Source organism: Anopheles merus, chromosome 3L (genome assembly GCF_017562075.2).
Source record: "Anopheles merus strain MAF chromosome 3L, AmerM5.1, whole genome shotgun sequence".
Classification (NCBI taxonomy): domain Eukaryota; kingdom Metazoa; phylum Arthropoda; class Insecta; order Diptera; family Culicidae; genus Anopheles; species Anopheles merus.
The window spans coordinates 26850882-26874914 of NC_054085.1; the positions used below are offsets into that span (position 1 = coordinate 26850882).

At 44.2% G+C, this 24033-nt stretch overlaps 1 protein-coding gene across 8 annotated transcripts; it reads right to left on the reverse strand.

The window, feature by feature from the left end:
- Window positions 1-793: 793 nt before the first annotated feature.
- LOC121599117 (prolyl endopeptidase FAP) lies at window positions 794-23922 on the reverse strand. Of its 8 annotated transcripts, none has more exons than XM_041926649.1 (7): window positions 20190-20206; window positions 7167-7304; window positions 6551-6553; window positions 3563-4051; window positions 2477-3491; window positions 1638-2401; window positions 794-1558 (listed from the first exon to the last, which is right to left on the reverse strand). In XM_041926649.1, the coding sequence occupies exons 2-7, from the start codon at window positions 7212-7214 to the stop codon at window positions 1463-1465; spliced, it is 2415 nt and encodes an 804-aa protein (XP_041782583.1). In that variant the 5' UTR covers window positions 7215-7304; window positions 20190-20206; the 3' UTR covers window positions 794-1462. The 8 variants fall into 8 exon arrangements, with proteins under 8 accessions (XP_041782583.1, XP_041782581.1, XP_041782580.1 ...); XM_041926647.1 differs by lacking the exon at window positions 20190-20206 and adding an exon at window positions 15564-15742 and having other exon boundaries at window positions 7167-7299; XM_041926646.1 differs by lacking the exon at window positions 20190-20206 and adding an exon at window positions 15564-15742.
- Window positions 23923-24033: the final 111 nt, after the last annotated feature.

Here is a 24033-nt window from a genome sequence, read left to right on the forward strand (position 1 = left end):
ACGTGTGTAATTAAGTTTAACACAAGTTTATCAACAATTTCATCACTGATATTTACCCCATTTCCATCAAAATTATGGAAAAAAAATATTTTAAAGACGTGCTGAATCCGTTTGTTTACACTCACTCCGACCGACGGTTGCTTCGACCAACTGTCAAACGCACAGATGCTAGAACAAAAATGTCGACGAAACCTTCATCGACTCGAATGGTGAAAACGATACCAATTTTTCTCCCGTTCGACTCGAGTGCTCCCGACGGAATCGACAGTCATTCGAGTAAAATAATAGGCCTGATAGTCCTTCAAAAGTTTCTCAAAACTTCAGCATGTGATATTTGTAAACTACTATGTTTGTACCAAGTGATCTTCTATCCAACGTAATCGACCCTAAAAAATTACACTTGATTTACAAAGCATGATCTTTATAATATTCTCCAGTAAGGTTCTTCATATTTCGTTCAATGCTTTCAACAGGCAAGCTAAATTCTTTGCCAAATCCTGTTTCCCAAGTATCAATGTCTAGTCAAAGATCTGATCTCTTGAAGAGACTGATCGTTAGAGAATCGCTAGAAATCATATCAATCTATTGGTCCTATACACGGCTCAGCATATCCAGACACCTAAGAACAACACTTTATGCTTCGCTCAGTCCCTATTATCTGTTGAAGATCACTCTGATTGTGAAGAAAGGTTAAAGGTGTGAATCATGATGACGTAAAATGATTGTAAATTAAACTTGCTTATTGTTTCGGATATCTTGGAGCAAGCAATTGGACTAACCATCCAGCAAGGAAATAGTTTTAAACAAAACATTTATATTTCCTATCCCGTTCATCGAATACCTCCTCTTCGTACTCTCTACCCAGTACTGCGCGGTGGCAGTCGAGTTATGCTACTACTGTTGCTGTTACACTTAAATTCCCTACCAATATGTATCTGTGTACGTGATGTGCGTGTGTGTGTGTTTTAAGAACCGTTCCTAGCTCTCTCACTCTCTCACCTGCATAACCACAAGTGTATAACGAACCGACCGACGGGATAATACGTTCCTTTGACTAGTGTTTTACAAACACGTTGTACTTCTGTTGCTATCCCTTTCTTCCCTTTCTATCCTTCTTTCGCTCTCTCCTTCTATGTACATATAGTGTTTTAAAATCTGTTTTCTCACAACAAATGCCGTTGTCCCTGTTTTGCCTCCTTTTCTCCTCTCCACATTATAGACACCAAATGCTCCACTTCCATTTTTGTGGAGGATCTTGTCTCTTGTTTCACAAACACCCCTCCTGGTTTCTTCCGCGTTAGTCTTATCTTATAGTATGTACAGGGATCGTTTGTGCTGTATATATATATAGGCGAATCTCATCGCACCCTCCAAAATCACTGCAAGGAAGCAAACCGAGGAGCGCGAAAAGTACCGACGGGGTGCGGGGTTTTGGAATGCGAACACAGTACAGAGCAGAGCTTTAGTTTAGCTTTAAGCACTCGCTGAAGAATTTACCAAGCGTATGGTAAAGATGGGGCCGCACACCGGCCAGACTGTGATCCTCGTCCGGGTAGCTCTGCAGACATTATAGGGTGAGAAAGCTGGGTGAGTGTGGCTGGGCTTACAGGCAGAAGAAAATCGAATCAACTACTTACCACCTGCTTGAACATGATGTCGTGCGTTTCGAGCGCCCGGGCCAGCTGCATCGCCTGCTGGTAGTGGACGTTGTCATCGTACGTACCGTGCACCAGCAGGTACGTCCGATTGCGGAACCGCTCGTGCAGTGCCGTCAGTCGCGACGTTTCATACCCGGCCCGGTTGTCGGTGAGCGTCGGCAGGCCCATGTACCGTTCGGTGTAGATCGAATCGTAAAACAGCCAATCCGTTACCGGTGCCACCGACACGGCACACTGGAAGACGTGCTGCGTATCCTGCGCTAGTGCCATGGCCGATGCGTAACCACCGTAACTCCAGCCCCAGATAGCGATACGCTGCGGGTCGACAAACGGCAGCTGTTCGGCTAGCTTGCGAGCGCCGGTAATCTGATCCTGTACCTCGACCGTACCGAGCTTACGGTAGATCTGGTACATGAGCCGATCGCCGCGCAGTCCACTGCCGCGGCCATCAATCTTCGCGTACACCACGGACCGGTTCGAGGCGAGATGGGTGCCCCAACCGATCGACCAGGTGCCGACGACGTTGGCCGAGTTGGGCCCACCGTACACGTCCACCAGCATCGGATGCTTGACCGCACTGCTGGAGGTGTTGGTGCCGGGTGGGATGAGCAGCATCGCCTTCGCGGTAAACCCATTGCCAAGATCCAGCTCGTGTATCTCGACCCGTGGGATCGCTTTGCCCTTGAGCGCACGCTCCAGATGATCGTTCGATTCCCAGATCTTCATCAGCTTCAGCTGCACAACTGCAAATGGGGAAATGGGATGTTCGTTAACATTGTCTCATGTCTCAATTTGCGAAGCCAAACGCCCTCCCTTACCCTTCTCAGCAACGCTCCACCGATACACGTGCGTCCAGGGAATGTTAGGGCCGCGTGCCTCCAGCACCAAGTAGTTACCACCGTTCGGGCTCATCTGCGCATTGAAGAAGCTCTGCTTTGCACTCACCTCTGTGTCGCACGTCAAGCACTGGCCGGCGGGAGCATTCGGTCGGCCCTCGATCGCGTACACATGCAGCACGTGCGATTCGTTGGCCGTGTTGGCCGTGTAAAAGATCAGATTGCTCTCCGCATCCCAGCGTAGAATCTCCTGCACTACAAACGTACCGCTAGTCACCGGGACGGCCGATCGTTCCGTCGTGGAGATCATCGTCACGTGCTTAAATCCACCGGCAGTACCCTGGGCCTGGGAGGAGATCACTAGGAACTGTGTTCCATCCCCATTAAACACCGGCGCACTAAACAGATCCAACCAACCGGACTCTTCCTTAATCTCGTGCACCGTCATACACTGGCCAGACTCGGGCAGGCATGACTTGATAATGGCATGGTTCTGCACACGATTCATCCAGATCGTTACGAGCCGTTCCTTGGTCCAGCCAACGCTCGTAATGATGTGATCGCGCTGCTGATTCACCAGCTCAACCGGTGGCTCAATCTCCGCCAACTTCCGCCCGGTCAGATCGTACTGGAACAGATGCACCTCCGGGTTCTTGGTGCCCACCTTCGGGTAGTGCAGCGTAAGCTCGCGTGGATACTGATAGTCCGGGTTGCCCGGTGGCCCATAGATTGGGATCTTCATCAGTGGCGTTTCCGTGTCGTTGAAGCGTATGAACGCGATGCGCTTGCCGTCCGGCGAGAACCAGGTGGCAATGTTGGTGGAGAACACTTCCTCCTCGTACACCCAGTCCGGGATGCCGTTGTACACGCTCGGGCTGCCATCGGTGGTGATCTGGATCTCGACCGAGGTCGGCGTTTCGCGGTAGTAGAGGTTGTTCTGGTACACGAACACGAACGAGTGGCCGACGGGGCTCCATTCAACGAGATTGAGGGCACGCTAGATCCAATGTAGAAAGATATTAGGTAAAACGAGAGTTTTTTTTACTCTGGACAACTCATCCAACATACCCTCTGTCCACCGACATTAATCGGAATGACCTGCTTCGTCGCCATATCCACAATATCGTAGATCGCCAGGTAGCTGTGCCGGAAGATCTTGCTGTAGCCGCGCGCTACCAGCAGATACTTGCCGTCGGGCGACAGGTCAAACTTGAAACCCTGCAGCTGCTCTTCGTTCGCCACTCCGAGCAGTGTTTTTGTGTCGTTGTCCTCCGGATCGTACACCATCACCGTGCCGAAGTCGTCGCGGAATATGATTTTCCCATTCGCGGTCCAGGTGCCGGTAAAGCCGCTCGCTGACAGTCGGCCCTGCAGGAAGTCATCCAGCGTGATCGGTTCACCTTCACGTACGATGGGGGCCGTCTCGGGACCGCTTTCCTCCTCATTGCTAGCGGTGAGGATGACCACGAGTGCGACGGCAACGATGGTAAGGATGACGGCCAACGTACCGAGGAGAAGATATCGGCGAAGGTTCCGCTTGCCAGAGCCAACGAGTTCCTGTGAAGGGGTGAAAAGACGATGATGCATTAGTGCAATTGTGTTTCTTGAGGAAGTAAGGTCCTACAGTCTTGTGTAGGAGATCAGTGTATGTGTAGGAGATCTGTGTATGATCGAGTCTACCATATTACACAACTTATATCAACACAACTGGAAAGGAAAATGTGAAGACTGTTTGGATAACAAAATACGGAGACAACGACTGTATCAGATCAATGTCACAACATTGCAAGATACGATATTCCACTATGTGTCCGGTTTACCCAAATCCTTCACTAAACGTGTAGCGCCAGCAAAGAAGAGCCTTAGCTAGGTACAGTAACCCAATTACTTAAAACCCTAAAGGCGAACTGCACGATGACGATTGAAGGATTAAGGAACGGGTAAACAAGACTGTCCACTGCTTCACTAATTCCATGTCAGTCACATTTTAAACTGTTTTTCTAAGACTTCTTTCAGCTATTCTTTGGCCTGTTTTGTATTGGCCAATGTTTTCTTACGTTGTATGGATATGTGTTGCAGTTTCAAACACCTGCATTGAAATTTAGTTTAATACAAATGTGTATTGTGGCAAAAGTGGTAGTTGCCTAGGACTAGGTTTTAAACAAAACATGCCTCGACTGGCAGTAACATCTTCAAAAAAGCCCTTCAATATTTTTTTAAAATATATATATTTTTATAGAGACTTTCAGCACATTGCTTCTCAAAGGTTCTTCAATGATGGATGTACATCAGGTTTCATTTAGGTCTAGTAATAGCCAAATAATAAATCACAATCAGTCGTACCAGTGAACTCGTTCGTTCAAGTGTTCACCGGTGCGGCCAGATTATACAGAACATTTCAATATTATCGATATTACAAAGTCACAGTCTCGTGTTTGCATGAAGAATACAACGTCCAAACATCCAGAGAGACCTTTTAAGGATTAAGGGTCCAAAGTAAATATACTATTGAGGTGAAACAAGATGGATGCAGTTTCCTTACTCAAAATCTCGTTTGGCCATACCATATTGGCGATAGCTGGTGCTGAAGATTATGATGAGCTATTTATTGCAATTGTATCATCAATTCAGATGTTTTAAGCTACGAATGTCATAAATAACACACGAATCTTTCCTCTCAAAGGTGTTCAAGAAGCTTTTGGCACAAAGATACACTAGGCATCTGTAAGTGGGCTAGTGTAAATTGCTCAAATTCTCAAAGAAAAAAGAATCAAAAATGTTAAAATTTCAGGCCTTAGTATCTCCTCCAAAAGATGGAAATAAAGATACTCCATTGATGTGAGAACCTAGATTATGCAGCGGACTCTTAATTACTTAACTGTTTACTCAATCGTTTTTAGAACATGAAACAAATTGAAATAGTCTCAAGGATCATATTAATAAGGTATTTATGGATAATTAATTTGGCTCTGTGTAAGATTTAATCTTCTTATCTAATCCAATAGCTCTGTTCCTATAGTATGGTCCCCACTTACTACTATGGTCCTATTGGATTAACACACTACTGCTTCTGCAAACTATTTCCAGAGCGTTTATCTTTCACATGTTGCATAGTTTGAAGCGTTGAACACAGTTCATCAATTCCAATATATTTAGGCAACAATCCGTTTTAATCAGCGCTTCCATCTGTTGTTTCAATCTTTAATTACAACACCACCAAACCACATAATGAATCTCATGATGAATCGCCGAAAATTACACATCCATCATAATCTTTGTCACACCTTTGAATTGGCTCTTTGGACAGCTTTCGTCACGTCCTTTGTCGGGCAACAATCCGGCCCGGTTATTAAACGACACCAAACACGAGCGCTTCTTTTTCATGCCTTTCCTTATCTGGTACGATAAAGAAGGAGGTGTTTGTTGAAACAATGTTATCGCAAATAGCGCAAACACCAATTAAGAAAAAGGGAAACCCCCAGCGCCCAATCGGGTATGATGATCTTTGGAAGAGGCACCTGATTAGGCATAGCTCCCATAGCTAATTGGAGATGATCGTGGATGGTCATGGACATCCCGTCTGCAGGTTCCCTGTTGCTACCACATTATTCCAAGGTAGTTCCTCCGGTAGGAAGGCCCTAACGGACATTGCAGAGGTTTTCTTTCCATTGCCCTTAACGCAACGAACACGGGCGACGTAAGCCTGCGTCGTGCAAACACACACACAACCGGTCACAAAAAAACCTGTCCACGAACACCGTTTCATAACCGTTCGAACTTCCGAACCCTGCACGGTCGGTGTGGCCGCTGTGCGTCTCGGGGAAAGGGAAAGTGAATCCAATCCGGAAAGTGTACTGTGCACGGAAGGCTAACGCCGCGTGTTGTCCGCCAGTGCATTGCGACCCAAATTTGTTGCGTCGCGGGGGTTTAGATCGCTTCAATTAGTACGCCAGGCACATCGAGCCCCATGGCCCCATTTCGTTTCGCGCTGGAGTAGTGCATGGTACCCTGGCACGTAATAGCCTTGGCTGTACACTCCACAAATATATGCATTACCATCTGGAAAGAAAACCCGAAAAAGCAAAATATTTGTTCATGAAACGCAGTGGCGAAAAGATCGTTGACCACCAGCCAGACCGAGTGGCGATGGCCAATGGGGATTGAAGTATGGGATGAAGTGGTGGTGGTGGTGGTGGTGGTGTATTACGATCAACGCACACGGCGGCTCTGATGCCGTGCAAGGAAATTCCGAACCTGAACGCCGATGGTAGGCGAGCATGCCAGCCCGCGCGCTGAAGACTTTACGGATTGATCGCGTATTTACAATTTCGCTCACTACGCAACACGCGACCATTTGGAGGTTTTGTGTATGTGTGTGTTTAAATAAAGAGACAGAGCGGGACGGAAAGATAGGGAGCTGTTTGTTCTATTATGCAATTGCAAAAAAAAAAGTTATGACGCAAGGCGGCGAAAAGGTGTCCAAGAAGCGATCAACAACCGCGCGATCGTGCATGTCGAAAAGCGGATTCGGGCTTTTATGCGACTCTGATTTGCAGTGGAACGAAATTGATTGATTTACTACCTTACATGGGTTACTTTTATCCTCTTATAAGACGCTTATGAGACTCTTTGATGTTTTTTTTGTATATGAAAATCAATAGTAAACAATTACCTGATCCGAATGTCCGATCTCGATGCTGTTGCCAGTGGATGCTGCCATTTTGAAGGGCTCTCCTTCGTCTCGTTCTCACACCCAAGTCACACTGTTAGTGTCCACGTTCTTTAGTATACAGCTCACAACGAAACTACTCTAACGAGGTACGGGGACATTAAGCTTATAAAATCTCACTTCGACCACACGTCGGCTGTCTTGCAGCGACTAAACTACAAATCCATGCTCGTGTAAGACCCGATAGAACTCCAAAAAAGACTCGCTCTACCAGAGAAGCTTTTACTTGTCACGATACTGTTGTTCTTGCCACGCACGATACGCAGAGCTCCGTTTGCAAGTGTTACCACCCATCTGAACAAACACTTCACCCGGCCGAAAGTGTTCCACCCAGAGAAAAGGTAACACTCCACCACTTTGGAAGATGATATAATCGAATGGAAGTACATTTCACATTTTTTCGAACCGAAATACTTTAAAGTAAGTCTTCCGCCGGACAAATAAACGATCGAGAAAATAACTTTTATTTCTGTCGATTCAGCTAGCAGACTATTTTTTTTTTCCATTGCGTTGGAAGAAATTTGGAGCGTCTTGCGTGCGAGTCGCAGTGTGTGGGGTTTTTTTTATCGTGCGGATGTAGTTCCAACGAATGTGTACACGAGGTTCAATTAAACCAGCATGTTTTACCTGCCCGCAAACACGCTTGATAACAGTTTACAGAGATGTGGTGGAGATGGTAGAGGCAGCCAGTATCTCGTATCTCGCTAATTGCTGAACAAAGGCGGTCATGCCGTGGCTAGCCGTTCAATAACGTCGAATTATAAGGGTGTGTTCGATTTTGTGGGTAACCGGGCGGTTAAATGCACAAGGAGAGCATATGCTTTATGCTGGGTATAATTGAGGACGGAATTTAAGAGCTTATCGGAAAGAGTATTTGCTGGGAAACGGGACAACTTTTAGGATTTTGTGAGCAATTTTCGAAAATAATAAACCGTTGCTTCTTTGGCATAGAAAAAACATCTTCAAGGCTCTTTAGGAAAGTAGTTGGTTTAAGGAGCTTCATTTACACACACTTCTACAGATTTGAAATGTAATATTTCCAGCATGCACAGTCCAGAACCTGTCAATATTCTATAAGAGACTACGGATCATATGGAATAAGATAAGAAAACCGTAGTACACAATTATAATCTAATTAATGAATCTAATTCAAATATATCAATATATTATTCAAGGTTTATACATTAGGACAATTTACCCGCTTTGATAGAGTCACGAATCTTCAGAGATTCGTCAATTCTGGAGTCCAACAAACCGTGATAAACAAAAATTATTACAGCTATATTAAAAATTGTCAAAAGTGTAATATAGCTTTAAAGACAAATTGCTTTCCAAAGATCTAGGAACAGATGAGGTAGACTCTGCGTCTGCATCATATTCTGCCTCTTTGGACCGCGTGATCATATCCATCTTATGTAAGCTAATCAAGCTTAAATTGCTGCATTACCGAAGTTTTAGCTACGAATGAAGTAATTAAGGATTTGAATTTCACAAGACTACTCTTGAGATTCCAGAACTACTCACTCTGTTCAGATCTCAGAGAGAACTTCAGAGAGATCCTTCAAAGAGTCAAAATAAATATAGGATTTGCGAACCGAACACAGCCCGTATTTGGGTTATGAAATGCGGAAGCAGAGGTACACTAGATAGCGTAGACACATCCTTCGTAAGTAGTAAGATGTATGGCTAAAAGTATCCCTAATAATAGGTCTAGTTTGATTACAAATCTCTCTAACCTTGGTACCGTTTCAGCTCTCGATCTATGGTGAATAATGAGAGCTAAGAAGCTCTTATATTCTTATAAATCTGATGATATCAGCATTAATACTTAAGAATGTTAAGTAATATTTAGTACAAAAAAAGAACTTTGGATTATCTAAGATTAAACTATTTGCATACCATAGCTCACAACTATGTCCATTATCGTATGGTTCTTAAAGCTTATTTTCACGCTTTATATCTCGATTGTTTAAAGAAGACATTCCTCAACATCACCCTTTTCACAACAAAGGAGCAAAAATGTTTAGAGGTTCAAAGTTCAAATCTATTAAAATAAACCAAAATAAAACGTATTCATCGATAACCCCACAAATAAAAGCATCAATCTTTGATCAATGTTTCAATCTATAAGCCCCAAAAGAGTTCTTAAAATAGCCCAAATTGGTGGCTTACGGAATTGATTTCCTGGTCGTGTGGTTCGCCTAATCAAAACCAATCTAAACGATCAATTTAATGTTTTTCCCTTTCCGTCAAAGATCTCCACTTTCCGACAGCCATCCGTTGCACGGCTTGTGACCGTTGTGACTGGATCGAACATCCCGGAACTCCCATGCGGTTGGGTGATCAAATCGTTTTCCCGTCTTCCTTCCTGTGTGTCCGGTGTGCTGTGTCGGGTCCGGTGTGTACTTAAATTACCGCTTAAAACCATCACCGGTTGACAGTGGCTGACGGACAGGCTGTCGAGCTTGAAAAGTGTCGAGCGGTTCCGGTGTGAACGTGCCACAACGAAAACAATCACGAGAGCTGCGAATTAGCAACCCATTCTTCACGCTTGCGCTGCTGCAGCAAAGGTTGTTGCAGCACAATGCTGGCTAAACGGGTGGTTTAATGTTCATCCTTTTGGCGAACATTACACCTACACCTTGCATGCAGGCAACACTGTAAACGAACCATTTATTTGAATGATAGGATGCGCTTTGTCGCATCATCTTGTTACACATCGTTATTACGTCCCGGTTGGGTGGGCAGAAAAAAATTGTGCCGTAAATCGTCTGCCTATATATGCATCACACATGCCACATTCAAAATTCATGGTCCACACACACACACACCCGTTGTCGTTAGATTGCCCAGGGAAAAGAAATCTACAATCTTGCCAGCGCAGCGAGATCTCGCACCCCGTCCAATGATTCGTAACGATTCGCTCTAATTAAGGTTCATCTAAAACTTATCCAATTTGATTGACCGATTTGTCACCCTCCGGGGAGAGCCGAGGCCGATGATGTGTCCCGCGTCATGGGCCAGCTACCAGCGAAAAGGTTCGCTTCGGTCATCCGCTTCCCGGAACGGTTGGTGAGTGAGTGTGTTCGTACGAGCAGAGCTGGTCATGCGGAGATATTTTCTATAGGCATTTTCTTCTGCCCATCCCAATGGGCCTGTGGACTTTCACTAATCCATCATCTTGCTGTACGAGTGTACGTGTGTGTGTGCGTTCTCAGTTCGATTAACATTAATTAACCCATCGTACACTGTGCGGCAGTGGATTGCTCCACTTAAAGTCTCACCAGAACTCGGCCCGTTCTTTAAAGACTACTCCAAATCCCGATGGGAAGCGAAGCGTAGCGTAGTCTCGGCACTCAAGCTATGCCATTACAACAGCGTCGGTGTGTCTCGGCGGATAGGTTACACGCGGCGGAAACAATCTGGTCGTTCATCTAAGCAGAGTAAGTGGCATCTCTTGCTTGTAAGTACACACCGAGTTCCGCTTACACTCGCCGCTCGCTCAACCCAATGCCCCAAACCGGCCACCAACCGGGGCAGTGGAGCACATGGGAGCACACTTCACACGAAGCAGAATTGCACCGTCAGGATGCACTCGGGGATGCACGTTTGCATTTTTCATGAAGCCATCTTGGCTCGCAGGAACTACTCCTAGGCGCTCGGGATGACATCCTGAAGGATCTCACGTATACGTTCCCACAGTGCACTGCCGTGTGTGTGCCGTCTTGACCTGAAGGCATTACTGTCTCCCCTGTGCCCTCCAAGATCCTGTGTCGTTAAACTGCCACTTATCACACGCTGGTGGAGGTGGTGGTGGTGGTGGTGTTGTCATCGTCATCGTCGGCGGTGCCTTCGCTGACAATGTTTGCTGGCTGTGCTCGGTGTGGCGTGCATTTGGATGCACATCCAAAGGTTTATACATTATTTATATAGTGTGGCGCTTTACACACCTCCTCCTTTGGCCGGGGGCGGGATGAAAGGATTAAACAATGTTTACCATCGATAAAAACGTACCCGGCCATCATGGGGACAGTGAACGAGCGCGGGAGAGCCACATTTCAATCTTCGCTCTGGGAGTTGTTAAATTAAAACACCACCAGCTCAGTCAAGCGTTACTGGGGCCGTTTGAACCGTTTTTTGGGAGAAGATGAATGGCGTTTCAGAAAACGTTTCATCTTAGAGCTTCTCCTCGACCGGGGGAGGCGGTTCGCTTGTGGTGAAAGAATGTTTTAAATTGATTTTGGGAGCCTTTTGTTCGAATTTTATTGAAGCAACTGTTCCAGAATTCATCTCGCATGTCCCACCCAAAAGCACGAAACCTTACAATGGTTTGAGCTGCAGCTTTGCAAAGAAAAGGCCGCATTCTCAATGGCTTCGGTTGGATGAATTTTGCACTGGCAATTGGCACTACTTGTTGTCATCTTCTTTGTTGTAAGTCGGGGGAGAAAAAGTAACCCACTGCGGTGGGTTTACAATTAATCAATTTTTGCTGCCTCGAAAAGCTTGTTCAGCACGTGTTTGGAATAGAAATCTTGATTACAAATCACATCAAATTGATTGTCGGCGTAATGGCGGGCCATACAAAGCGCAACGAATGTAAATTATCGCCCTCATTTCAAGGGGCGAATTGTAATGGTACACTACACAAGAAACTCAACGCAGGGCACCTAATAACAAGAAGAAGATGGTTTTAAATGCAATACTCTAACCGTGCCGTACCGTAGATAGTATGACGTATGCTGAATAATATTACGCTACGGGAGATTGGGGCACTATGCCCGTGCTAGACAAATAATTGTTTTTGATGTAGTATAAAGAGTACGATATGAAGGTAATGATGATAAGATTAAATTATTGTGGGTTTACATTTGATTGAACCTTACAGGGTTTCCCAAGATTTATTGGATGGTTCCCGCATTGTGTGTGTGTGCACGATTTATTAATCGTACCCCATAGATTTTTTTGTTGATTCCCACGGTTTTTTTTGGTATTGTCCCATTGGACATCAATACAATTGAACAAAAAAAAATCTAGAAAACGTAAAAGAAATAATGGGAATACAGCAAAAATATATGTGGAAAGCAACCAAACAACTTTCGAGAAAAAAAAAACAAAAAATCTTGGAAACCCCCTTTATAGGTTATTAGTTATTATGGTCATTTCAGTATAGAATAAAAACTTTATTTGATCGATTAGATGAATCTCTATGCAAATTTTCAAACAATATTTTAGCGTAATTGCCCTATTAATAATGAAAATATGAAAAAAATCCATAATTAAATCGCTAGCATGATTTATATTGCTGAACTCCTTTTGCCATTTCACATTTCATTTCACAATGTTAGAGGTCCAAAATAGATATCAGGATTCCTCATGCTGAATGCATTTTTTTATGAAATAAAATATGTTTCCTTTGTTTGTTCTGTGTCATGTGTCAAAGTACAGCGAGTAATTGCTATAATACATCTATAACCTAATTTAATTATTATTGATTCCGAATTCAAACATGAAAAAATGACTAAAACTAGCTCCGATCAAAAAACCTTAGAACAAAGGGCCCATCAAACCCCACCTGCCCCTATTCCTTACCAATATAGAAAGATATAGGCTTTCACCCTTTTTCTTCACAGCAATCGTACGATTGAACTATTTCTCATCTTGGAATAGGCAATAGGACTTCGTCGCGTAGGCTTCGATCATCACAGTGTCACCGCCATCGTTGCACCATCTCGAAGACTCGAATGTCTCGCACACGCTCACAAAGAACTGCTAATGTTCGTGCGCGAGAGTAACTAGATCTATCACTTAACGCTGACCCCCGCCGGTATCCGTGGGTCAACTTGCAAACCAGCAAACTGGCAATCAACTGTAAGGGCACCGTGATGACCGTACAGTACTGATTGACACTAGCGTGTACTGGTTGGCAAGATTCCACGAACCCGGACCGGACAATGATAAGCAACCGAAAAGGGGAAGAACTCGATCTAACAGCACTCTGTGATCGTGTAAAGATAATAATGATGATGATGGTGTCGAGCTTTAGGTGAAGTGTTGCAGTATTGTTCGCAATGCTTCGTCACAGCGACAGGCTCAAAACATTTCACATGGATGAGAATCTTGGTGTCGTACTGGGTGGGAAATACACCGCTTATCTCTCTCTCTCTCTGTCTGTCTCCCAGTTGGATTGTTGGTGGAGCTTTTTAGACCTACAGACCTACTGCAGGGACTGGAAAACCTTGGTATTTGAAATAAGCATGCAAAAAAAAAACAAACATACACACCTACTTCATTAAGTCAGGAATGGAGCTCAGAGCTCTTCGAAGGCGTTCCATTGGAGGAGCGCTGCCTCGCGTGGGGCTATACAAACGCGCAGCCTCCAAAAGCGAACGTTTGCCTTCATCGAACAAACAGCAGCAACAAAAAACACGACATTAATCAAGTTCCGAAACCGGTTTTGGAGATTCAATCGGTAAAATTAACATCACGATTCTTCTGTGAGCGAAGCATCTCAGGACGGAGTTACCTGTCCGAGAAGCAGTTCTTTGAGGCTCTGTTTTTCGCTAATGCTTCTTCCACTTCCAGTACCTTCGCACACGTAGATGTGACGTAAATTGATTCCGAGATAGAAACAGCATTACGAAATGGCAACTTTGAGTGTAGTTGTTGCGGGTCTTGGTGTTGGATCGTGTAATGTCACGGCGTTCAACAAGTCCCACACACTTCAGTAAATCATATCTCCCCTTTTCAATGTCTATCGGTTGACAGTTACTAAGAGTATCGGGATGGCATTAACACTGGATGGCATTATCTGCGATTTGCTCCCAGATTAAGTGCCGACAGGTGACAGTAAAAGTGGTGTTTTATGACACCGCGTGATGTACACTAATAACCCTGACGCGTTATCAGCAATTCATCGGAATTCTTTCCGTGTAATTGCCCCTGATATTGGCGAACAAGTAGAGTGTGTCGACTAAAGTAGGCACAATATAATTAATATAAAAAAAAAACACACACACCCATCGCGGGAGATTACATTGTTGGTGAAATAAATTAAAATAATATAATAAATTAAAAGTGTAAAAAAGATTTACTGAGCGTAGAAACCGCTCAGGGATGGGTGTGTTGTGTGTGTTGTGTGTGCAGTAGCAGGCGTAAATCAAAATACGCCAACCCATATTCCTGCCACGTGCTGGTGAGGGTGGTGGTCGTGTGCGTTGTTCTTGGCGCAAAGCCACGCAGGAGAACGACGCGGGTTTGTAATAAAATAACTCACACACACACACACACACAACAATTACTCAACACAAAACAAACCAAAAAAAAAAGATGATGCATTACCGCTTGCATACCGGGCTAGGTTAGCCCAAACAGGAAGAGCGTGAAACGATGATCATGATATGGCCGCGTTTGCCGTGTGCATCCACCGTACACTAACACAACGTAGCGGTTATTTAATTTGCCTTCGTTTTTTGTTGTTTGGTTTGTTAGTTTGCATGGTAGTCGCTCTTTGCTTGGGCTCTTGCACACAAAAGGTGCACACTGGAGCCAAAGGTCCGGAGTGGCCATTTAACGCCACGATGTAAGTGTAGGGGAGCGGCCTCTGTGTGGCCGATTTGTTTGGAGAAAGCTTGTAAACATCAAGTTCAAACGCAAGTTTTGCACAAATTAAGCAACTCTTCGGATCGCAACATTGACGGGATGTGCTAGAATAATGCAGTTAATTGGTGTCGATAGCAAAAAGAGCAACAGTTGCTTGCTCCAAAAGAAGCAGTTGTTATCTCCGGCAATTACAGAAATTCATAGAATTAAACAAACCACGGATATGCCTTAGATTTCGTGGCGTCTGTTATTATTTCTAATTATTCAACACTCGGGACCACTATTTACTCATATCCACGCTAGCTGATCTCAAATGTGATCTGCAATACACACAAACACACGTCCAATACAGTACACGTAAGCCCATAATGGTATAGATTTGTTCACCATGCATCACACGCTTTCGACACTGTCACACGGTTGATGACGCTTTTCTACTGGTCACACGGAGCCGCGATCCATTAATCGCGGCAACCGACTGCAATGATCGTGCTGTGCTGATCGCATAAATTTACTACACACGAAAGGCGAAAGAACGGTGTATACACAGGCGGCGCATTAATGCTTGCGTCTGTCACCAAACCCTTGCACAGCTTGGCACCGAAAAAAATAAAACAAAATCCAAAGACCTCCCCAACAGAAGGGAGAGGAATGTTATGTTTGGAGCTGTGTTCCGCCGTTCTTGCCTTTACACTTTCGCCTTTTTTGGCGCTCTTACGCACACACACGCATAGTACGCACCTTCACGCAACACTTAAAAAAACCGAGACCCGAGACCCGGTGGACACTGTGGACACACGCCAAAAGTGGACGCGCGTCTGCGTCTGCTCACTAAACCACGGACTCGACCGTACGCAACGAACGTTACGCGAAAATTGAAACCGTTTCGTTCGAGCTGCCCGCCACCAGCGTGCAGTCGGGTGCGATCGCGTTGCGCTCTGCACCAACCGAACTCACCGAGAGACCACCAGCGGGCGAGAAAACAGCTCAACCACACACGATGGAGGGGTTGGGTTTTAGTTGCTCGTTGTGGCTCTCTCGGCGAAACTGCTCGAATTGAGCATCGAGTTGGTTTCAGTCCACCAAAAACAGTATTGGTGGATGCTGCTGTAGCTTTATGCCATGATGAGATGATTTTCTAAAATCAAAAACTCATTATGGTGATATTTTTCCAGCCAATATGCTCAATGTTGGTTTTTTGTATTGTCGAGTGGTTGGGAAAATTTCAGCGTAACTCACTTTCTCCCCGCTGCTCCGGTTGCGTACCAATGGGGCATTTGATTTGCTTCCTATCATATCGGTCGAACCCATTAGCCTTTGCATAATGATAAAATTGCGGCAAATAAGGGTTTACTTTCGCCACTACAAAAAAAAAGCATTTATAATGAACTGGTTTCGTTTTTCCAGTTTCGATTTAAAGGTTCAATTTGAAGATGAGGCGGTTTGTTTTCGTATTTACAACACTTCTTGCCTTCTTGCATTTGGCCTCGTTACTTCCTTTCGCTTCTGTTGCTGCAACAAAACCAAACATTTCCCACAAGATTTTGTGTAATGCAACTATTTACCACGACCATTCGGTGTCACATTGTTATACATATCTTTAGATCAACATGTCACGTTACTACATCATTTAAATTGTGTAACATAATTTGGAAGCTTACGTTTGTGGTATAGCTTGAGTAATAAGTACTCGTCAGCTTAAACTTATATTATATTTAAAATATAGCCCCCCCCACCCTTTTAGTTCATTTAAATTTATAAACAACTATTTCAACTGCTCTTATAAACGTATTTCAACAGTTCAATAATTCAATAAACACAAAAATTGCAATTATTTTGCATCAAGATTCTAACTCGAATCGAACGCATGACATCTGTTGTGACATTTCAAACTCTTGACATGATTCTAATTAACCGTCGACTTCTCAGTGCTTTCAAACGCATATAGTTTCATACACTGATAGTAAAGTTTGACTGTGAAAAAAAAACCATATTATGTACAATAGATTGTTTATGATGAGCATAAGCAATTTCAATTCAATTTAGTATTGGATCTTATTCGGAACAATTGAGATTTGTTACTGTTTATTTATTTTTAACTATTATTTTTCTTTCAAAATGAGTTGCTTACTCAATATTAATTTCTGCAAGAACAAGAATAAGCTTAATAAGAACAAGGATAAGAATAATGCTTGCAGAACCATACAACATACGGAAATGTGATGAATTTAAAACAAGTTCTTTTTTTCTTATTTCTTTCAACAACAATTTGCCCAGTTTGACCCACCTATACAGCCTACAGTGAACGCGTTGTATTTGAAACTGCTCGAAAACTGCTTTTAAGCGAGAAACATACACCCCTTCGCGAGAAACGCTCTCTTTGCAGAGCATCCTGCTCTTGTTGCTCCCCTAGCAACGGGGAGCAAACACCAGCCGGCGTTTGGCCACGCTCTCTCCCGAAGCATTGCTGGATGCTTCTTGGCTGACTAACACTGTAAACAACAACCGACGACTTGTTGCCGTTTGCCGCCCGAGCGAAGTTATCGCTTGAAGCCAAGGAGCAGGAAATACAACACGCTCGTAACCGACACGACGGTGCGTTGATAGAAAGTAGCCGAACAAAGTGGATAAACATTGTGATTTCGGTGTCGGCTTTCATCCCTCTCTCTCACTTACTCAGTCTCCCCTGTGCTCCCCTCAAACACGCGCATTACCTTTCACTTTCCTCCCCCTCGTCAAGGTTAAGTCACTGGCAGGGCCGTCCCCGACCCCGAGATCTCTTAGCGGTCGTGGGGCCTTCCGAACCGTAACCGTTGCATCTGACTGCAGTCACAGCATGTGTTGTTTCTCTTCCTGGTCTTGCTGCTACTTTGCTGCCGCGAACGCAATTAAACCTATTATTCCCGTGACTCTTTTCCCCCCAACAGCTTCGGAGGCTCTTTCATGTTGCATGCGCCTGCTGCCACAAACAGATGCATATATGCTGCTGCTGGTACTGATATGCTGGATAAATGACAGCCATCTCAGCACAAATCGGCCCACATGATGCGCGGCAATGGCGTGTGTGTGTGTGTGTGATTCTCCGCCTGCCTAATCAGGATGAAGCCAATTGAGCCGCAAACGAACGATTAAAACCGTTTTCTGAGACAGCGAGCTGTCGTTAATTGTCCGATACACTGAACACTGCCAAGCCAGCGAGATGTGCCAGTGCGAGATTCGAACAGCAGATAGCAGCATCGTAGAAGATGACGGTGGATGCGTTAATGGATGGTAAATGTCTCACGCCGTCCAGCCGGGTCAACGATTGTTCTTCTGGGCCAGCAAACAACGATGTTCCGCTGCTCGCGAACGATGACGGGAGCATATCAGAGTCAGAACAAGCGATCCCCTTTATAAGCAGCACAGGGGCCAAGCAGAACAATCAATCTTCCTACATGCCTGTTGTTGTACATGAGCGGAGGGCGCGAACAAAGAGCGGAAAGAAACAAGTGCAGTAGAAACAACTTGTTCACCAGCTCAAAGCTCGACCCACATTTGCTATGCTATCAGCTGGTGGTTGTTCTTTCGCTTGTAAGGGGACGGCTCTGTCTGTTAACAATGCAAGGTTAGGTTCGCTTTTGCATAGATACCACTCTTTGCGTAGCAAGATACGGTGTGGGAAGTGTGAGGAACAAGTGCAAAAAAAAAAAAAAACGTATACCTACCCAACCACATAATGGGTGTGAAAAGTTGGGCTAAAGCGAGGGCACGATAATTGCAAACAGTGCCCACTGCTGTTGGCTCAAACAGAACTGCATGCGAAATTGGAGTGCATTTTGATGTACTACCATCGGTTGAGGTTGTATGATTGCACACCGTAGCTTACCGTTGCGTGTGTAAATTAGCTGTATATTATCAATGGTATTAGTTGTGGCGAAAGAAAAAAGGACCATCGACATAACACGAAGGGGACTGTTTCAAGCAAAGCTACTCCTGCACGTGTGGGTTTATTGACATTCGATGGAAAGTGGACGGTGGATATCCAAAACTCGAGTGGGTGAAAGGTTGTCGTGAAGAATTCTCGAAGCACAAGAAAAGTAAATGAAAGACATAGCGAAAATAGAGACATTTCTTTGAGGGTTCAGCTGTTGACAGTCTGAGGATAGGTTCTAGAATCTCTAGAATAGGTGCGCCGCGACTCAATGTCTATAGCACACGTAAGATGCATAAGGATCTGTTTTGCTTGCATAATTGTATCCTCCATTTTCAATGTTTGAATAATGACCTTCATAGTATATATTATTTATAGGCGGAAAAGAGCATGTAGATCAACATCATAACACAAATTAAATGAAAACCCACACATCTAGAGCCTAGAAGAGTGCGGTATATTGTAGCAAGATTTAAAAGTCAATAAGACTCACGGGACAAAAGAGTGTGACCGATAACATATTAAAATAAAATAACTAACTTTATTTAGAATCATGAATTTGGGTTCTCAGCAGTAGAATACACATAAAAGAGACTAACCTTTTACTATGATTTTTTTTTTAATAAATATTCAAAAAATAAGAATTATGCTACGAAGACCACCCATTAGTCTTGTTTGATTGTCTCCCATTTAAATCGGTACTAAAGATCTGAGCCATCTGTATTGGGACCAAAAGAGACTCCATCAGGATTGACTTAAATCCAATTCTTGTGATATTCTGATGCTATAAACATCTATCATCAAAGATTTAGTAGAAGGTATATAACTCTGGATGGAGTCACACAGAATTTCAGGCACCTTGATCAAATTTAGTTTTGAAAATAGGGATTCAACTCACCTCAGGAGATCAGGAGATCAGAACGGTTAAAACCGCTTAATTATAGGATTTTTTGTTTATACCACGTAAGGCACTAAGTAAATGATCTTAACTGAAACTACTAATATCCAAAGTTTGAGAACAGAAGATGCTATTTTTTGAATATTTTAAAAATAGTCAGAGATGACTCCTACCATCTAAATGTTGTACTTCACTATTATATAGCGTTTTATATAGCGTCTAAAAGATTTTTGATTATGTCATTCTTCTGGCACAGGATCCATCTGTACAAAAAAATGAAGAAGTTTGCACTCGAGATGTAGAAAAAAAGATCTGCAATAATTTTTCCCAGACGACTAGGCAGTAAACGCAGTAAAGGGAATTATGATCTTGATGACTTTAAGCTACAAACCTATTCTCGAGTAACTTAAGATCGCACATTGGTTTGCATGCCTTGACAAATCAAGTCGTTAAGCTTCAATTCACCACCGGATCATCGCACAGGTAGATCTCCGTCACACGATCTGTCAACGCTCAACCCATGATCCCAGTTTACCTTACATGCGCAGTTGTCACTTACCTGGTACATATCAATTTTCATCTTTCCTTCAACACCACCGCGACCACCATCCATGTCCACAATAACACCACGTGCTGACCGCAACCACCGGCGACTACCGGTGGCTGGTACTGCCTCCGGATCCCCGTCACTGTCACCGGGATCACCCGGCTCGGAATCACTGCTGCCACCGTCTCCGAAATCGTTCTGTGCCAGCGGTTGATAAATGGGCTTGCGAGTCCGAGCGATGTTCATAGCTACGTGCTTCCGGTCGATGGGAGAGTTGAACGGGAAAAGTCTCAAGCAAACCTGGATGGCACGTTACACCCTTTGGGGGAAGTAGAGATAAACAACAACAGGATTATTAGTAATTTTAGCTTAAAATTATGCTACACTAAAGCTGCTTTATCTATTTATCGAATTTTATCTATTTAGAACAGCACTGTAATCTTTAAGATAACGCAGACTCAACACGAAATGATGCCTAAATTAACCTGTTTTACGTTCTGTTTTGTTTTGCAATTTGGTCAGTTGCCCTCATTCCAGCCATTCCAGACACTATCCATCTGCCCGAAAATTGACTTTTAATAATTCCAAGGGCAACGGGTCAAATGTCAGCGCGCCTGTCTCCTGTTTTCGCACGGTCTTCCCCGGTGCTTAGCCGCGGTTTGTGTTAATAATGTTTGTGACTTATCGCACAATCCACCGCCACGATCTAGGGCACCGGCTCTCCAGAAAGGTGCAAATTATACCCTCCCCTCAATTATCAACACGTTTCAATCAATCACTGCAAACAAACCAACCAAAAACAAAAAAAAAAAAACCTTAAACCCCGGAACGTAATGCGAGGCACAGAACTTCAACACCAACTTCACTTCCAACGTGACCGAAAATCCCCGGCGCCAATGGTGAACCGTGTACCGTAGGGCATGGTTTAAACAGAGTGTGCAACCGTGTTATCATTCTTTGCTCCCACCAGTGGCAGGGTAGGGAGGTAGTGGGCATGGAGATCTAATGTTTGTTACATAAAACTCAACAACACCGTTTACCTTTTGGGGTGGCAGGGTGCACCATTATGTCTCACATTTCTATTCGTCGCAATATGAGAGAACGCGTTCGGTGCGGAATAAAAGTAACATGAACAGAGACAGAGAGAGGAGAAGGAGGAAGGAACATTGGTGGAGAAGGGGAAATGAAACTAGTTAAAGATCGAGTGCAGTTTGGGGTCATAATACACCGCGAAGGGAGAAAAATGCATAAAAATTAGGTAGACGAAGAAGTTGTGATGGTTTTTTTGTGTGTGTGGTTTAAGGGAAATGTTTGTGTTAGTGAGCTATTTATAACATCTATAACGTTTATAACGTCTACTGAACAACACGCCCGTCATGAGTTCAAGCCCCGAATGGACCGTGGCCCCATACGTAGGACTGACGAGCCTGCTATATAGGTAAATCAATAAGTAACTTCGACAGTGTAAAGATTTAGAGTCCTTTCTGGGGTTGAGGGGTTTGATCTTTTCAGGTGTCAGTATATTAAATTACATCAGGGTTTCATAGCGCAAAATTGCTACAATAAAGAACATTAATTTGCAAGAAAAAATCAAATTCATTGCAAATCATCCAATGTATTGAGAATAACGTTTCACTCCGATTCCGACTCCAGAGAAACGGAATCACCCGCTCCGTCTAGAACCGTCCAGCATCGTTCAGAATCGTTCTGATACTTACAGAATCGTTCAGAATCCTAGAAATAGTTCAAATTTCAAACATTCCTACAATACCGATAGTTTCAATGATTTCGCCGTCGGAAACTTCCAACGATTCCGATGACTTTGATCGATTCTGAACGATTCCGGACGATTCTCATCAGTTTCAATTGCACCTACCTTCGGAAGGTGACTCTAAAAGTGATCGCAATTGTTCGGAAAACATGCTAGCTAGCTTTTGCCTATTCCACTCATGTCTAGTTCAGAAGCAGTATGTTCTTTCGCATACTTTTTTATCTTAGTTGGGTGTTACATGAGTGAAAGATCCTTGTAAAATCGCCTTTTTTAATTGTTTCGAATCCAAAAGCATCAAAATATTTAAACTAGCGTTCCGATTATGTTGTGCACTATTGAGGTACGAACGGTATAAACCCACCACCGTGTTTGTTTGCCAAAGTTATATTGTTTACATTTGAAACAAACAAATACTATAATATAATAGTATGTTTGGCATTTAATTACATACCATACATAATTTTCTTCTTCAAGGTGTTCGTCCCGAAAGGACAACTTTACTTTTTGACTATACCCATAATCATTCAAGCAATTTCGTTAGATTTACACTGAACTTTTTGTACGACCTAATAAATTCCACCTAGCCACGATCGCGGTTCTGAGGCACTACTACAAGTGAAAGGCACACTGAGGCGTGCTAACAAACACTCGTCACCGATCAGTCCCCCAAAGGCGGAACCCATGCGACGACGTAATGTCGTGGGGTCGTCCGTCTTCTGGAGCAGTTCCAGCTGAGTAAACAAATGAAGCGGGGAATTTTCTGTGCGATATCGATACACACGGTACACGATAAGATACACGATAGTGTCCACGTTTTTCTAAAAGCTTCGACTGAAATGGAGAGCATTTTAATTAGCTTTAGTGGGAACTTTCTTCCGATTGCAACGTGTCTGTCAGCGAGAGCGTGTAACAGAAATGATGCAAAAAATGATTTAAAAATCATTTCGTCGTTTCCTCGCAGCATCCACACGCGCAGGTTTACTTCAAAAAGCTCATATTTCCCATGATGGTCTGTGTAAAATCTTGCCGAATCATCTCTCCATCCCCGGTCGCGGCGATGACCGCTGTCCTTCACAGCTTCCACAATCCCCCTTCCCCTTTTTTTACTCTTTTTCTCTCTCCTCCACCAACGGGTGTTGCAATAAACAAACAAAACAACGGCACAGCTGTGTAGCACAGCGGCTCCACACGGCTGACGCACACCGCGATCGTCAACGCCGCCGCGAAACACAACATCGCGATCGCAGCTCTGTGGAGCGAGATGAAGATGCTCTCAATCTTGACCTCAAAATCTTCGCCTCGTCGCGCGCTGTTTGCTTGGGGCGGGGGAAGGGTAGGAAAGATCGCGCGCCTCTTGTTCTTTTTCTTCACTAACACGTGCACTAAAACCTGCCGACGGCGGTCGATTGTGTGTGTGACGGTGTTTGTGTGAACACTCTGTTTTTACTTAAGACGTCGCGCCTACTAAGACGCAACTTTTGCAATCCACTGTGTGCAGCCTCTCACCGTTTTTATCAACTCGTCATTTGCATTATGCACGGTAACTTTTTGCTGGACTTTTGTTTCCCACACAGACACACACACACAAACAGTTGAAAAAAGGGACTTTTCTTTGCACGAACAATATTCTTCACGTAACCTTTCTTTCACATTCACAGCTGGACGGCGTGTTTCAAGAGGTTTCACAAGCTGCAAACGCGCAAACATACACAAACATCTCACACAGCACAGACATCCACACTTTCTACTGCGGGAAGGAACAGGAAACGCTCAAAATTCGGGGTCACAACGAGATCGAAAGTCTTGTGGCGCGGGCGCGCGAACGTTCCCCCCCGTGGTTCGCTTTTGTCTTGCCGCGGCGCGACTGCCGCGTGTTCGCGAAACTCGCCGCGAACCGGAGAGGAATGAAAAACCGCGCGCGTTACTGTTTGTACAGCGTTCGAGTACTGCCATGCTGTGCACGAACCGATGGGTGACGCGTGAATGAAAGGGCATTAAAGCAGGAAAGTGCGAACGGATGCCAGAGCGCGCGGGAAAGAGATAGAAAGGGCGAGAGAGAAACGGCACAGTGAGCGAGAGCCATAA